We start from the raw sequence: 17673 nt of genomic DNA, 5'->3' as shown, positions 1-17673 counted from the left end.
TTAGGAAATGAAGAGAGGTTTGAAAAAAAGATGGAACCGTACTAGACATGTAAGGACAACTCCAACAGCTGACACATAGTATTAACATTTTGAGTGATGAGAAAGGGACTGTATATTAACATAAAAATATAAATATTATGAAAATAAGTTTTAAAATAGAACAGGCTATGTTTAAAAGTTTAGGTACAACACGTCTGCACCTAAGATATAATGAGAAAGAAATTTGAAAAGGATTGACTTGCGTGGTGTAATTATTATCAAATGAAAAATAATGATTACTTGCTTACACAACTGTTTACCTGAGCCATCAACAACAAATTGAAAGACATTTCTAACACTAACTGATAGTGCCAAACAAATAACAATTATATAAAAATTAAAAGTCTATGTAAGAGAGCTAACAGTAAAACAGCAAAAAATAGATGTTATCAATATTTGGCGTGCGAGTAAAATAGTGTGAATGAGGAAATAACTCCCCACGTAGTCAAAGGTTTCTCTTGGGAAAAATTTTAATTAAGATTTAAGCTCCTGCATGACTGCTGATGATCCCTTTTTTCCTTTGAATATCCTGAGCTATGGCAATTGCGCCTCCTTTCAGAAAACGAACAAAGTTATCTCCCACGAGTGGACCCATAGCATACAAACCCTTCTCTACCTGTGACTCATACGAGAATGGGTCTACATCCAGTAAGTTGTGCTTTAAATCTATCTTGTGCCCCTTCAAGAGACCGAGTGTAGTACCTTGAGAAGGCATAAATGAAAGATCCGGACCAGAGCCAATTTGCACCAAGGCCAATGAGATCTCCAGTATCTCCCTCTCCCCTTCTTCGTTCTCCAGTATAACCTGATGGTTCTCGAGGAAAGAATTCACCCTGTACTGAGCGTATGACTTATACCAGTCTGTCTGTATGTCCCCACACATCAGCTCATACATATGCACATACTCGGGGTAGATCGCTTTGGGCAGCTTTTTCAGCATTTGTGTAGGATTTCCGCACGGGGTCTCTCTAAATACATGAATGACATGTAGGTCTCTTTTACGAGCTGACAGAATGGCATCGGCAGCACTAAGTCCAGCACCGATGACTAACACGGGAAAGCTGTCATCATGCTCGGCTGCGGCGAGTGAATTATAGATGCCTTGCACGCTGTGTTTTACGAAATCGAGATTTTCTCCTGGAACACCCATCATGTTTGGGACATCGCTTGTGCCCGTTGCTAGGACAACACTTTTAGCTCTAACGCTAAACTGATCTTCGATACAATTGACATCATTCTCCAACCTCTGAACAGACACTTCCCAGATGTGATCAGCGTCGTGTGCCTCAACCTCACCAGTGTCCTGGTTCACCAGCTACAAAAAGAGCACAAATCTTATTAAAATTACTGCTATAGGAATAGTGAACTGCCTCAATGGTCAACAGCCAAATATAAGCTGGTCATTAGCCAATCGTGGGTTACCACTTGTCACGCATGGGTGGAGGTCGGATTAGAAGCTTTGGGAGCAATTTGGTTTGAAACACCAAGTGACGAATGGATGGCTAACACGTCTTGAAATTTTCAAGCTGATACATTCAACATCACTCATTTTTTTTCAGTCAAAAAGGAGACATTCAGTGGAATAGCATAGCACAAACCGACACCATAAATACATATTGCATTCCATCTTTTTCATGTTATCACCCGATAAGAGCAAATCTATATCTGCTTAAAACAAGTTTGTAGTGATTAGCTAACAGCTAAGTGCTCTTTCTATTTTATCCCACGACCAAACACGAGCGAAACGATTGTTTGGGAGCTTTATGATAAATGCATATGCGTACACAACTCACGAAAATTATTCGTCATCGGCCGTACCTAAACCCTTCTACTGAAATCTCATCAACAAATTTAACCATTTTTCAATAGAGTCGTTCAAGTATAATAATGATACAAAACACATATAAACCTATTTAAATATGTTACCAAGTCTTTGAAATTTGTAGACAATATCCTAAAACTTACCCATCTGATCGGATTATACATAAATAGAAAGGTTAATTTGGCCTACAATCGCCATTAAAACCTGACAAGCCTTTTTAATTAAAATTAAGACCGGCCAACGAAATGCCTATAAAGCCGTGCGACAGATGGTAGAACCATAAAGCCGTGCGCATTTCACAAGAAAAATCGTGCACATTTCCCCAGTCTATGGCATTGTCCAATTGCCGAAGGTTTCTGTAATAAACGTAGAAGTACTGAAAAGTAATCGTTTCTTTTTTGCCGATTCTGCCGGACTCTGACATGATATTTTTCTAACGATTTTTATAAGATTATTACATTATTTAACTGTAAGATTAATTATTCGATTTTGTAAGATTTAGTTATAAGTTATATTAAGTTATATATAATTTATAGTTATATTATAAGAATAATCATTCGAATTTACAAGATCGAAATATATAGTGACTGATGGTGTGCAATATGTTACTGTTATTATTTTTCTAAAGATTTCGTTGATGATACTACGACTGTGCCAAATATTGCTTTAATGCGAAGCCGTTTTTAATATTTGCAAAATTAAGTAATAGGCCTACATTTTCTTATAGATATACATCCATTTCTATGAAAACCAGCTAAAATTTGTTTAGATTTTTAAATTCAGCATAATCTTTTAGATATAAATACAGAAATCTAGATATCACTTCTTGATAATGGTTGCTATGACGTTTTGAAATGTAAACAAATTTGTGCATTGGTTTTCGTTTCTCAAACTTTAACACCAGTTTTCTCAGAACTATGTTTCGCACTAATGGTAAACATGCATTAAGCTGGAATCAAATTTTTTTGCAAAACAACTGAGAATTTTCTCCTTCTGCTAGTGTAGATAACTCTAAACCTCACACACCGACTTAACCATGGTTTCTGTGACATGATCCATTTCTTTATTTTGCTCCAGTTTGCACAAAACTTCCAGACACACGTGAATGCTAATGCTTGCTTTCTGTTACAGATACTGTCAAAACTATTCTACATTCAACACAACCAACTTTCAAACGGTGTATATTACACAGCAGATTGCCATTTTACTTCTAATATTGCACTTCTCCTATTGCAGGGGAGAGATATAAACATATAATCTTTTCCTTTCATTATTGCTGTTTGTTGTACATAATAACACCCAGTACATTGCAGCTACCATTGCAGTTATCCTATTGCACTGCAGTGCCATTTGACTGCTAATATTGCAATTCTCAACCAGCTGTACTCTTTTTTTTCCATTATCATTTTGGACGTGGGCTGTATGACAGGGAATTTCTAGTAGTCTATATAATATAAAAGGTATAGTATAAAAGACATAGCGAAAACAGATTGCTGAAAACATTTCTTAATTCCTATGCCACATATATACTCCAGATTTATAAATTTATAAACAGTGGCAGGTAATGTAGTAGCCATTGGCTGAGTTTCTTTATCCAATGAATTTGAGTAACTTAAGCTAGTAACTTAAGCTAATATTTTAATATTTACTATAATAAGAGCCGTGTCTGTCCGAAGCCAGCTAAGAGTGTTACTAAGAGTGTTAGGAAAAAAGACTGCACTTCACAGGAACCAAACCCACACATTCGGATGAACGAATGTGACGCCAAGCGGACTGCCACTGAACCATGCAGCCACCTTGCCATGTTTCGGGCTAGGGCTAGTTGACGCTTCGGGCTAGTTCATAATTATCTACAATCTAGGGTTTGCAGATAACCATGAACTTTTGAAAAAATATATGCATTTACCTATAACCATCACCCATAGTCAGTGTTGCAAAGTTTCACAAGTAACCTTATAAAACTGCTACAGCAGAATTATAGTCTTGACTAGGTTTTGCAACGATACATCATGGACTAGTTGGGAGTTATCTACTCAACCATCTGCGCAAAAGAAAGCCACATGACATTGAGTATGACTGAAGTGCTAGCCTCAATTAAATAAACTGTTGGTACATTTTTAGATTGCATCTTGGGAATTTCTAAACTTTGAAAGGCCTAATGCTAACAATAGATAATATGATCAAACCAAATAATGCTTTTATTTCCACATGACAAAGATGAGCAGACAATTTCTAGCTTGAATTACAGCCATGATTTCATTAGCACATGACGCGAATGCTTGACCTAAATTGTGATCTCATTAACTGCTGATCAGTGCCTGAGTTGTAAAGGTCTAGAATATTCTTAACCCATGAGAGTGAGAGTAGCCATTTATTGATTAGTACAGTTGCTTGGTTACCGCGAGGCTCCTGATGTCTGCCTAACAAAAGCACCAATTAAGCTGAGTCATCACGCTGCCGCTAGCCGTAATTGTTCCGCCTGAAAAGCCTTCTGCGTCACTTAATATTTAGGGTAATGCTTACAACTGGTGGCTCGCTCTCCTTGTTTGCAGGTGGAGGGCAGTATGAAATTGAATGCTAAACAAGTAATGAATAAGGACACGGTCTACCCTCATATCACAAAGTTATGACATAAATATAGCCAGTGCCAATGGCAAGCTCACATCCTTTGATCCACGATATATTCTTCAGGATTATTTTAGCTAAAAACTGTTCACAACGAATCATAGCATTTATCCAGTGATACACTTGCAAATTTAAACCTACTCAGCTTATTAGGGGTTAAGGTCACTTCAGACTGCCTTTTCCCCAGTTTTAGACAGAAAACATTGATTTAAACTGATACATGGTTATATTGTCAGCAATTTGAAGCTTTGCTGAAAACACTTAATAAGTGCTAAAAAATATTTTTACCACAAATTGTGCATGACCTTGAAACTTTTATAAAATTCCAAAAATGGAATGTGTCTGGAATATTTTAAAGCCACTTCAGAACCCATTACAATTAACTCATAAAATCGGAAACACCACTTTAAACCACTACGCAAAATGCTCTTTATGAAACATTGTGTTTTCTAGCTCTAAATATTAGCACTTCATAACATCTTTAGATACATAAACTACACGAAACCGTGAACATTTGGTTTTTTGAAAAATAGCAATACCACTTTTATCCTTCCGACAACTAGTTTTATGATTAATGGAAATTAAGTTTTCGTAAAAATTTCAGCAGATTAAAATCCAATTAAAACAGCAAGTTGCGATTTTAACTAGGGTCATTCATATCAGTTCGCCATAATTAAAAATTCACGCCAATTCAATGAACAAAAAATCTCAAAAATTATCCCGACTACATGGAAACCTATAATAGAAACCTGCCAGCAATTATTTCTTCAAAAGAAGAGCAACTCCTATAATAACCGCAACAGAAGCTCAAAGTATGTCTTACTATAATCTGAACTTATAAAAGATGGTAAGACAGATTTCAGTCAGGTCGTTGCCCTCACGCTACACAAGGAAATACTGTATGGGCTCCAAATATACATCTCAATGGAAGTATGTTTGATATGAAGGCCAACAAAGAAAGATGGAGTCATAAGGCTTAGCCAATGAATGCCGACGAACAAGATCGCTGCTGTCTGAGTTTTTGTTTAGTTTTTCATATAACTTCTGCAATGCTTTAATTTCAAATACCTTAGCTATTTCTAAAGAGCATATTGGAGGAATTGCTATAATCTTAGCCAATCACAGATCATGTGACTTTGACTAGCGTAGAACTTTGGCACTGACCACCCATGTGTAGCTACGCTATCGCTGTATGGGCATTTAGTATATAGCATACGCATGCAGCCGTAACAAGTAGCAACGTGACAAGCGATAGTCATGCCATATATTTCAGGAACACAACATGAGTCTGCAAAAATCGGAGTGTTTACAGTTGATGGAGGAGCGTGTCACAGGCGTGTCCGGGTGAAGAGATAAGAAAGTTGGCAACAACCCAAGGCAACCAGGCCAAGATATAAAGATATAACCTTTGAGGTAGAATTACTGATGTCATATACACTATGTTTCCATGGTGCGCAGTACTGCGAAGCAGCCCCCTCCGAAGTCGAGGGGATTGTACGTTTCCATGCTGCGCAGTGGTTTTCAACAAATACCGCAAATTAGCCAGAGAAGAGAAATTGTATAAATCGAATCGCCTGATGGAGAAATAGAATCGATCACGGATACCGAACGTCATAAACAGTCTTTTTTATTACTCTGTCGTCATTATACTTTTATTTACAATACACATTCACAAGGTTTTACAAACCTTAACACACTTTTTACATAGTAATATATTTTTAATAAGTATTTTTAAGTAATATATTATTTAAACGTTAATTTAGGACTTGCCACCTATTTTTCGAAGTGTTGGCATCGATATCAAAGTCCAGGAAAGTAATCACCTCATCATCCTCGTGAATGCAGACTATAATTAAATTTATGTGAAAGAAGATCGGAAGAATAGTGAAAAAACAAGATTAGCAGGACAACCTTTGTACTAGTTTATGGCCATCGAAAAATCTGTCTCCACGGCATGAGAGCTATGCGCAGCCACTGCGCAGTCGCTGTTTCCTTGCTGCGAATTTGCACTGGCTTCGCACTGATCAGTGCGCAGTGATTTCAGTGCGAAGACGCCGTTTCCATGATTCGGAGACATCGCAACTCCGAAGCACTGCGCATCATGGAAACATAGTGATAGAGGCTTGTGTTACAATGAATGGCCTCATCTTAGAAAATATTTGCTTAGCGAAGTATACACGGTATACTGATAGCTTTTTTCTGCAAATGGCGTAACTGAAGACATGTAGACATAAAGGAAAGCCAACGCACAGATATGTTAGTCTGAAGAAAACAAGAAAGATTTTGTTCGCCTGGTTAAAAAAAATTAATTAACTATGTAACTGTAGCAATGAACAGATTAAATTTAATGAATTGTTTTCTTCTACAAAAATAAAATTAATCTCCACTTGTAAGATTTAAGGGCGGAAAGGGAAATTTTGTTGCTGCCTGGCGCAATACTCCAATATCTGGTACTCGTTTTTAGTACACATCAGGGATTCAGTAGTGTTTACAGTGTCTGTTACAGTGTCTGTTACAGCTCACACTGCCTGGAACTATTGATATTTTTCATTCTGAAAAACTTTTTGTAGACTTTGACACAATTTTTAATGAGCAGCAAAGAGGTAAAAGACATGACAATCATTTTATCAAAACTGGGCAATAAGTCTGCATGAGAAGGTCCTCTTTGTATCTTGTTAAACCTCTCATATTTGATTTTAGCTTACATTTCTTTGAATTTCTATTATTTGAACATCTCCAAATTAACCTGTCTGCCTGGATGAAAAGGAGACAATTACTAGCTACGTGTGATCTTTGAAGGCCCTCCCATGATGACTCTACTAAATGACATACCAACTTTAAATGTTTATTTTATATCTATTATAAAGTTCATGATCTTTCAAGGTTTGGGTCGTCATCTTTATGTGACAATTATTATCTGATATCGCAGTATGGAAACACAGTAATGCGTATGATAATAGGTTTTCAACTCAATTCAGATTTTGTGATATGAACAAACAGCGTGCAACCTCTATCAATTATTTTGAAAACATTATCACTAGATTCTTTACAATCTTCTAACTAATGCCCGTTCTCATCACAGAGAAAGGCATTTCAGACGCCATGCGTCAAACCATTTATTTGATTTCATTGACTGACTGCTGCCCTTTTTTACGATTCTTGTATGGCATAATTAGGAAGCATTTCTGTTTGGAATGAAATTATTGCCAATAAAGTGCTAAAAATAATACTTTACAGTACAGTGAATGTGCATGAAAGCCTGAGATCTAAGGAAATATAGCATAGCGACGCACAATAGGCTTTCGTTGTAACAAAACATTTAAAGACCTTTTACATGCCATGATCACCAGGATAAGACTATGTTCACATGACATCCAAATTAAGGTACATCGTAAGCCCCTTTATTTAGAGACCTTCAATATTCCAAGAATGCTGCCTCCTAGAAGCTGACACAACATCTCTAAATACAGACTATTGACACTGTTAACACTGTTAACACTGAGATAATTCTTACATTCATCTAGGCCAGAGGCTTCTTAAAGTTGTACTTGCACCAAATTTTCATTTGATTTTATCAGAATGTATATCATCTATCACTTGCGATGGTTCTTCATGTTTGGGGTGGTCTGACCACTAAAATGTTTCAAGATTAAAATTGGCAAAACTTTATCAAAGTGAAACGCTCAGTTTGAAGTGGATAAATTTGCGATGTATATAGCGACGTATGGGGAAAAGAGTCCACAGGCGATAAATATATGGTCTCTTCTTTAGCCAATCATTAGCACGAATCTTTCGAAGGACCTCCACTTGCGGTCTAACATAACAGCCGAATGATAACAACCGGATGATAACAACCGTATGATAACAACCGTATGATAACAACCAGATGATAACAGCCGTATGATAACAACCGTATGATAACAACCGTATGATAACAACCGTATGATAACAACCGTATGACAACAACTGGATGATAACAACCGTATAGTAACAGCCATATGATAACAGCCATATGATTACAACTATATGATACCAACTGTATGATAACAGCCATGTGATAGCAACCAGGTGATAACAACGATATGATAACAGCCATATGATAACAACCATATGATAACAACTGTATGATATCAACTGTATGATAACAACCATGTGATAGCAACCATATGATAACAACCGTATGATGACAATTGCATGATAATAACCGTATGATAACAACCATACGATAACAAATGTATGATAATAACCGTATGATAACAACCATACAATAACAAATGTATGATAATAACCATATGATAACAACCGCATAATAACAGTCGTACGATAACAGAGCCAGTCACCGAAATACAATAATGGTGATAATTGGCTCTATCTCAACTTGGAGAGGCTGACAATTATCAACAATTAAACAACCATGGTACAACCTACAGGCTTGATTCTTTAGATACATAAATATTGCCACCCAGCAGAATCCCCTTTGTATGAGGAGACTATCATTAGATCAGAAGAGAGATACTACAGTATTTGAGTGGTACTAACATTCTTGCTGATGAAAGTTGAGTATTCGTAATCAACATAGTGTTTATAATGTCATAAAATACAGATATTAATAAACGCTCTCATATTGGCAGTTGACCCACTGCGTATGATATCTCTTCAATAGAAATCCAAACAACATTGAGAGTTCAAGGAGACCGCCCAAACAGACCCTGGGTGTTTGGATTCTATAAATGAAAGACTGCCAATCTATTCTTTTCTGAAACAGAGTCACGTTCAAACTAATTAATACTATCAGTAAATTCCGCGATGCCAGTGTCTTCCATTTTCAATCATATAGCCTGCAGATGGGTGTTTTTCAAGAACCAGATGGAGTTGTGAAACCAAATACTTTTGGCGATTCAGCGGAAGGCATGGAGCATATGCGTGTGAAATTAAGATGAAATTGGCCAAAACATTTGCCTACGAAATCCCTACACAGACGAACAGACAGACAGCCACAATGACAAGTGTCATTAATAAATTAAGATAAACGATGGCGCTACGGATGGCACTACGACAGACATAAACTCAACTGACCTGCGGAGACACAGGCACTTTCTCCACTGCAGTAACTCGACATCCATTCATGAAGTTGCTGGTCAGACATTTTGCCTTAACATAATGCTCATAGTAGCTGGTTACCTCATGCATGTTGGCCCTTTCTCCTATGTTGTACGTCGTATCTACGCCCATTCTCTCACTGCGCAGAACAAAGGGTAGACAACATAGACAAGATCATGGCCACAAAAGACCAAATATTGATATCTCAAATCTACCCTCGCCAATCATTGGGCAGTTAACGTTGGTAAGACAAAAAGAAAGAGTGCTGAAAAGAATCTGAAATCAAAATAATTTTTTTGCGATTGAATTTCTCCAAACTATGAAATAAAATAACATATACGAACCCTACATTAGCATATCAATGAAATATTGGCTTTTCTGGAAAACAAACTAAACATGACTCATGAGCTGCTGCAGAAACCAAGTAATTTAGAAAATCTACGGATACCCAGCAACTTAATGTGCAGACAACTTCTCATCATTCGCAGCAAATGCATATGAGAAATCGCCAGTCATTTGTAAATGTTTATTTATGAAAGTCGACAGGTGCCTTTAAGCCGGTACTAGCGGCCTGAGCAGAGCAGCAGCAGACTGAGCAAACAGCTGCTCAAATCATGCCAACTCATCATCAATACCCGTCAGATTGTAGAACACAATGTTATGTCTACAATCTTATTGATTAGCCCAACGATCTCCTCTTGGCCATAGTTAAGCGTTGTGAATTCGGATATCAGAATAAAAGGTTGCTATGAGCAATATGAGCAATGAGCACTAACCAAAAGCTATGTCTGTGATACTGAACACACATCCTGTGGGTAGATTTTATACTTGTGATTGAATAATGCAAACCATTTACACTTTCCTGAGAATAATATGATACATTTTAATAAAATATGCTGCAAGTAAACAAGGGCATATGAAGGTTTGCCAATATGTTGCTACTTAGGCCGTGCTGGACGATAGGTAATCTCATAACAGGGATCACGGTTGTACAGGAATAAATGATATACATATCATTTATACTTCACGCATTCAATAAAACCACGTCTATTGTCTTTATGGTCTATTTCATCATCATTATATATATATAAAGAATAAGCAGTCAGGCCTACTGCCAACAGCACTCTATGCCCTGTTAAGTACAGTGTTATAAATAAATAACTCGAGTGTTGGAATCGGTTAAAAGTTATCTTTTTCCAGTTTGAAGTTTCTCTCTGGAATAGCTACAGGTCTGTTTTATGATTCATCCCCACACAGGTGAAGAGTGCAGAAACAGAACTCTAGTGACTCCAGAGAATATCAAGCCAAAAAAATATAGGTACAGTGTTTTTACACTAGCTATTAATATTGATATACGTATATATATACATGTATATATATATACGTGTATATACTCATGCTACATATACATGCTATATATACATGTATATATATATGTATATATATATATACATGTGTGTATATATATACATGCGTGTATATATATACACATACGTGTATATATATACATATATATATATATATATATGTATATATATAGAAGTCTATATGTCTTCTATTTATATGTATATATAAATAGAAGTCTATATATATATATGTATATATATATATATACATATATTGGCATTATATATACATATATATACATATATAGTTCATGCAGTTGAACTATATGCATAGTTCATACAGTTGAACTATATGCATAGTTCAACTGTATGACTATGGAATACCAGTTATACTGGCCATAATGTGCACTACATGTAATATGCACTACATGTAATATGCACTACATAAGAACTACACATGCACCGTTTATGCATGTCATATGCACTACATATACGCTACATGTAATATGCAAACCTCTCATTTTGAACTTTAAAATGATGCAAACCTTTGCTGTTGGAGGTAAAGTTTAAAAGGAAAGTCCGGCAACTCCATCCAACTACTTCTACTCAACGTCTTCATGTCCCTCTGCACATTCTAGAGGAAAGCGAGTAGTTTATTACTAGAGTTACTGAGTGACCACTTATCAAGATAAGGATATATTCAGGAGTGACAAAGCTGTGGCAATCTCACCCAAATTACCACAGCTTTGTCAGCCATAAATGTCTGATGTCACGCAGTGCAAGAATGCAGTGCAAAGAGTGTTACTATCTGACAAGATATATAACTGCTGAGCTTCATCATTAAAGATGAACACAACATTTTAGTAGATTTTATCAGAAAGTATCCATATTTTCTATTATTTGTGATTATTTTTGATGATTGAGGTGATCCGACTACCAGAACATTTCAGGATAAAAATAGACAAAACTTGATTGCAGTTAAGACACCGAGCATCTGAATATTGAGCTTTATTCATTGCTAAAGTTAATACACAGATTGTGCATCCAAGCTGCAGTTCAATAACACGACTTCATCCCAATAACTTATTGAAAAAAAATCTTCATTCCAAAGGCTGACACAATACATGTAGAAGTGGAGTTGTAAGTTGTGTTTAGTTGGATCATTAAGTGCCTTCAGATCTACCATTAATATACATTATTTTGGAAGACGAACAAATCTATTAACTAAAACAAAGGTATATATGTACTCTTGAGCAAAAACCGGCCTTTTAAGAATACTATAAACCCATGGCTGCTTGGTAACAACATCCATATAAAGCCAACTCATGTGATTGTTGGCTGTAACTATGAGGGTGTGTAATATAAATATTAGCAGTCTTGCTTAGGTTCGATCACTTTTATAAACATATTCAAATAACAACTGCTCAGCTACCAGTATAAACACTCGTGCAGGAAAAGATATCAGATGTTATCAAAGACAGCCAGTTGTATTATGTAATATAAAAGCATATAGCAAACATCGCTTTCAACTGCAGTCTGACAAATGGATAATTGTGCCACTTTCAACAATAACTAATATTGATACAGGATAATTTCATACTATTCTCATTTAGGCTACTGATTGAATTTCCTTCTATTCCTGCCTATAAGGCATGCTGCTACCACTTGTCATGCCATTTTGAAAGCGCTGACTTTCACCTGTACAGCTCATTTTGACTAGGTTTTGCCAGCGGCTCCTTCAACAGCGCTGAATTCTTGCGTTACTCGCCGGCAAGTAGCCGCGGGTACTCGGCACGTAGGTTTTCATTTCACCACCCTCGGCACGTAGGTTCTCAATCACCGATAGCCCTGTGATCTTGTCACCAGTGCTTGTGGGGTATATGGAAATCACCCTTTACTTAGAATACTTTTCAAATACGCATAGATGTATATGATTGGTTACATAGGAGGCATTCGGATTGTGATACCATCCCACACACAACTGTAGTAATCTTACAATAATTGCCTTGTTTCAGGTACATGAGGTTATATGACCTCAGGTCGGTGGACAGTAAATAAGCGCACAAATGGCGATGCAACAGCAAAGGCCGTAGCCCGAGACCTTCTATCAATATTTTAATGTTTTTAGGCTATCATCACACTTGCCTTATAACAAATGCATTTGATATATGCTAAAGATGTTCTGTTGGATTTATTCGCAGATCAATAAAGTAATTGATGAAGAAGATAACTATGTTTATGGATATGCAGTAAACGGAACATACCGAGTACACTATTCCACCGTAGATCTTGCTTTAGTATTTTGTCACCTGTACCCCCAGGAAGTACGTATCAAATTCAAGGTTTTATATATCTAACAACAAATATAATGGGTAGCTAAATATGATGGCGGATTACAATTAATACGATTAATTATGATATTTGTCTGACAACCAAACCACTAAAACCTGACAGAATGTAACATGGTTAACTTCATGGCGAACACTACATATACCAAATCCTGACAAGAACAAATATGTCCTAAAGGTATTGCAATGCTATCATGCTGTTAATGCGTGCTCTGATACAGTTATTGTATTGTTGTAGTATTGTTATTGTAGGCTCTATACAGGTACTGCATGTAAGACCAACTAGTACAAGTCTGCTACACTTGATCGAATGCCCCCATGTTCCCCCACGAAGCTAAATACATGAAACTTAAAGTACTCATGGTATTGTGTACTCGTTGTTTACAAGTTAGCCTTCCCAAAGAGTCTGTGAACGAATTCTGTGTCAATGCCTAATTAATGTTTTTTCAACAAAATGAATGCATTATGCATAGCCATTCACAAAGTTGAAAGCTTTTTTTATAGCTGCATTTTTTAGTTACAGAAAGATGCTAATAAGAATGACAATATTGAATTCCATAGGCCACTTTCCCATATTTTCAACAAGAGCCCTTGAACAAATAGAGCACTGAGGCTAGACCCTGATGGCATATTCGTTCTGAGGTCATTTTGCATGGAATAGAGCTGCAAACAAAAACACAAGGGCGTTATCTAATTTGAACACCTGCCAAGTCTGCCAGATTTGACGGCTGACCAGCGATTGGTTAACAACATGATCACTCCATAACTATTATTGACCGAGTTCTTAGTTAGCTATAAATCTAAGGTGAACATCACATCAGTAAAACTTCTGAGCAGTCAAGTGGAAAGAAGAAGGACTGGAGGGGACATGTTTCGTCATATTGATATTAACTCGAGTCGGGCTACTTGTTGTGAAAATTATTACTTACTTTGAAAAAAAATGCAATGGATGCCAACATAGTACAACATCCGGTCAAAAGGAAGCAGGACTTTTAGATCATATTAACATCTAACGATGTAAACATCACAAAAATGTCTGGAGTCTTAGGAGAGTTCATCTGGAAAACAATCTTTCAACAAAGTCAATTTTACGAGCAAGATGTATCATCCAGATAAACGTATCTTTGATAAATAACATTGTTCCAATCCAATCACAAAAACAAAACCTTTTCAAAAGTTGCTTCATCCAGATATAATATTAATTTTATCGATTCATAGGCAAGTTGTATTAATATTTAGCTACATGAGTCATAAGGCACTATCAGTTACCGAGTATATAGCCAATACGCAGCAGCCGTAACAAAACTATTGTCTAGACAGCACTTGAATTAGGTTAAACATTATATTTTCCAAAGACTTTAGTCTGGATTGAAAAATATTTAGTGGCTCTACTAAGTAATAATTGTAATATGTAATTGTAATATTTAGCATTGTTTTTTATTCTCAAAATACGTAGATAAAAAGTGACAAACATTACAAAAAAATGCAACAAAATATTAAACTGTCTAGGAAAATGATTTCTAATTATAGCAAAAGATTCAAAGAAAATTTAAAAACTACTAATAACATAATGTTTAAAACAACAAAAAATGTTGAGCTAGTTATTCCATAGCTGGGCCGTTGAGAGGATAAATCATAGTAAGATATTTCGGTGGGTCAGTATGCATAACGGAAGATTAATCCTAGAAAATGCAAGTTACGTATTTCCTGTTCCATATGAAGCCAAACTCATGACGCTAGAACCATGCCCAGTGACTTGTATAACAAAGTAGCCATCTTCGCTAAAGGTTGCCTTATACAGCCCCTTCTAGACTTTCACCAGACCCTGTAGCTAACAAAGACCAAGGAAATTCCCCGAATCTTTGCCTTACCGGATAAACCAAGGGCAATAGGTTGATTAGATTTGATCACAAACCAATTTATCCATCTAATCCGAAATGTATATATGTCACGTGAGAAAAGTGAGTTTTGAGGAATGTTCATGAACAATTATTAAAGTAAATTTAGGGCAATATACTATGACAAGTTCACGAAGAAAAACTGTGGAAAGGTGAAGGACAAACACTACGGTAAGCTGAACTAAAGCAAGCAAAGGTTGTTTTTTGTTGATTTTAAAGGAACTCATCGTGTTAAAATTGTTATAACTGAAAATTCTCTATTAGACAGCAATTTACATCTTTTTAAAAAATTTCCAAAGAAACTTATAGCCTAATAGAAAAAGTTCTGTTAGGTATTGCTGTATTAGAGTGAAGGCAATTGGGATACATCCTCACATGTACATGTGAATGCTGATGAGATATGTGAAAACACACTTGATTTCTAGCCCTTCGAGTCAATCAAGCCCACATTGACCGATAGTTATTTTGATAAAAACGTTTTTCACCTAATTATACTAGAGAATGACGACAGTACCTGCCATACACCACCAGGCTGATGTTCCTTTCCAATAACGAGATGGCTGACGGCCCTCTCCTTCTGTCGGACCCAGTGAAGCTGGCTAGGAATATCGCTGCCCATATCAGCGTAAGGGTGGCAAAGCTGATCAAAGACAAGAGCAACAGGGTTGTCTGTTCTTCCTTGAAGACCATCACTCAGCTCTTGGAGATCCTGGCAAACAAACGGTGACCTTCACCTTCACTACCTGCGAGATCCTGTATGTGTCAACAAATGATATTTACATGACTTTCTGATATGAAAAACCTAAAACCTTGACACAAAAAGTAACAGGAAAACTTTAGAGCAAGCTGCAGTGGACAAAAATGGCTAAAAAATTGCAAAACCTCTATTTAGGAAGTTTAGATAATTCTATTGAATCAGATGTGTGCAATGCGCGTAAAGCAGTCAAACACAAGGTTCCAAATCAAGGGACAACCAGAGTCAGCCTGTAATTAACTACTTTAAAACATTGAAGGAGTTTCTTTAAGCTAAACTAAGAAAACTAGTAGACAGCAGAAGTTAATAATAAACAGTGGCTACCATTTCAGTAAACGGTATATCATTATTCTGATATGCCAGCCGCATATGCAAAAGATCATCCTCAGGGACTTCCTGTGGTTGATAGTATGGGGTCCAGCCAGAAAGCAGGTATGATAGAGATATTGCAGAAGGGCCATTGCCTAAATAAGCATATGGAATATGGTCGCACTTCAATTTTTTCATGCTATGTGAAAAACTGATTAGTAATGCTGAGCATGCCTATCAAAAATGCAAAACGATCTGCAAAACAACAAATTGAAAGACATCCTAGAAAAGTTTTTCACAAACCCATTTCACACCAAAAGAAACTTGTTCCTTTCTCAATAAGTCTCTAACTTGAAGTCTTTTTTATACAGAGATTATGAAAACTAAAGTGTTTTGACCGAATTAGCTCGACGCTTTATTCACGGTTAAATATTTATTTTACACAGCCAAGTTGAACACTACTTGGTTGCAACAAACTCGGTCTAACTACTTGTAATCTCATTCCCAGCAAAATATGTTGCCATAAGATGTAAGCCTAGTAGTCCTTACCTACTACAAGTACATCAACTTCCTTGCAGGTCATCGCAGAGTTGGTATAATATTGCTGGCATAGGCAACTGCCTGGGGCCACCCGCCCCTTGAACACTTGTAGGTTGCTTGTTCAGAGATGAGCTTTACATGATAACCAACCAAATGCTGGAAGGAACAGTCAATCAACTAACGATGCATTAATGTACTACGCCTAGAATTGCAAAACCCGATAATGATAGACAATGAATTTTAGTTGGCATCCTGAAACTAGCAACAACCACATATTTTAATGTATGACGTTGAGAACAATATTTTTGGCAAACAGGTAAACAAAAGCGCTACAACGGACTAAAAGTAACAGCCATGACAATTCTGAATTACATATTGCACCTACTAGTGTAGCCGGTAAATTAAGGTAAACATCTAAATACATTTACGTATGCAATTGAAGTATTGGTGATACCGACAGGGCAACTAAATGCAAAGCAACAAAACTAAAAAAACCTTTAGGAATACACGTTCAAGCAAAATCAAGTTAATCAAGCCATGCATATGATAATAGTCTGATTTTACGATTCTGAAATATTTTATAGTTGTCAATATCGTCCATGTAAAAACCTTTGCTAAATATTTAACAACGGCTAGATACCATGCAGAGAGCACGTACTTTCCGCTACCTACAGCGTAGAACAACTGCAGAAAAATCGAACAAACCTGCTTAAAGCATGCTTGACAAATCAGCGTTAGCCTTGGAGTATCAGCTGTTGCTTTTATCGTTTGCCTATGCGTGTAATAAACCATCTTAAATCTTGCGTCTAGAATCCCACGCTTGAAAGTGTGTTCGCGATAGTCAATTTTATGGTAAAACCATAGAGGTCTCATCTCTATAGTTAATGCCAAC

At 36.5% G+C, this 17673-nt stretch overlaps 1 protein-coding gene across 1 annotated transcript; it reads right to left on the bottom strand.

The window, feature by feature from the left end:
- Window positions 1-94: 94 nt before the first annotated feature.
- LOC137390139 (oxidative stress-induced growth inhibitor 1-like) lies at window positions 95-17430 on the bottom strand. The gene is made up of 6 exons (XM_068076409.1): window positions 16791-17430; window positions 16257-16396; window positions 15693-15887; window positions 11478-11566; window positions 9563-9725; window positions 95-1354 (listed from the first exon to the last, which is right to left on the bottom strand). Exons 1-6 carry the CDS (start codon window positions 16822-16824, stop codon window positions 521-523), a joined length of 1455 nt encoding a protein of 484 aa, XP_067932510.1. The 5' UTR covers window positions 16825-17430; the 3' UTR covers window positions 95-520.
- Window positions 17431-17673: the final 243 nt, after the last annotated feature.

Source organism: Watersipora subatra, chromosome 3 (assembly GCF_963576615.1).
Source record: "Watersipora subatra chromosome 3, tzWatSuba1.1, whole genome shotgun sequence".
Lineage (NCBI taxonomy): Eukaryota > Metazoa > Bryozoa > Gymnolaemata > Cheilostomatida > Watersiporidae > Watersipora > Watersipora subatra.
This window is presented reverse-complemented; position numbering and strand designations above follow the sequence as displayed.

Bases quoted from the DNA above. Each gene is read 5' to 3' on its own strand.
- LOC137390139 (XM_068076409.1), bottom strand. From the start codon at position 16,824: ATGACCTGCAAGGAAGTTGATGTACTTGTAGTAG. The intron at 16,397-16,790 runs GTAAGGACTACT...ATGCTTATTTAG, and splicing joins AGTTGATGTACTTGTAGTAG to GCAATGGCCCTTCTGCAATA. The intron at 1,355-9,562 runs GTCAGTTGAGTT...CTCTTTTTGTAG, and splicing joins AAGTGCCTGTGTCTCCGCAG to CTGGTGAACCAGGACACTGG.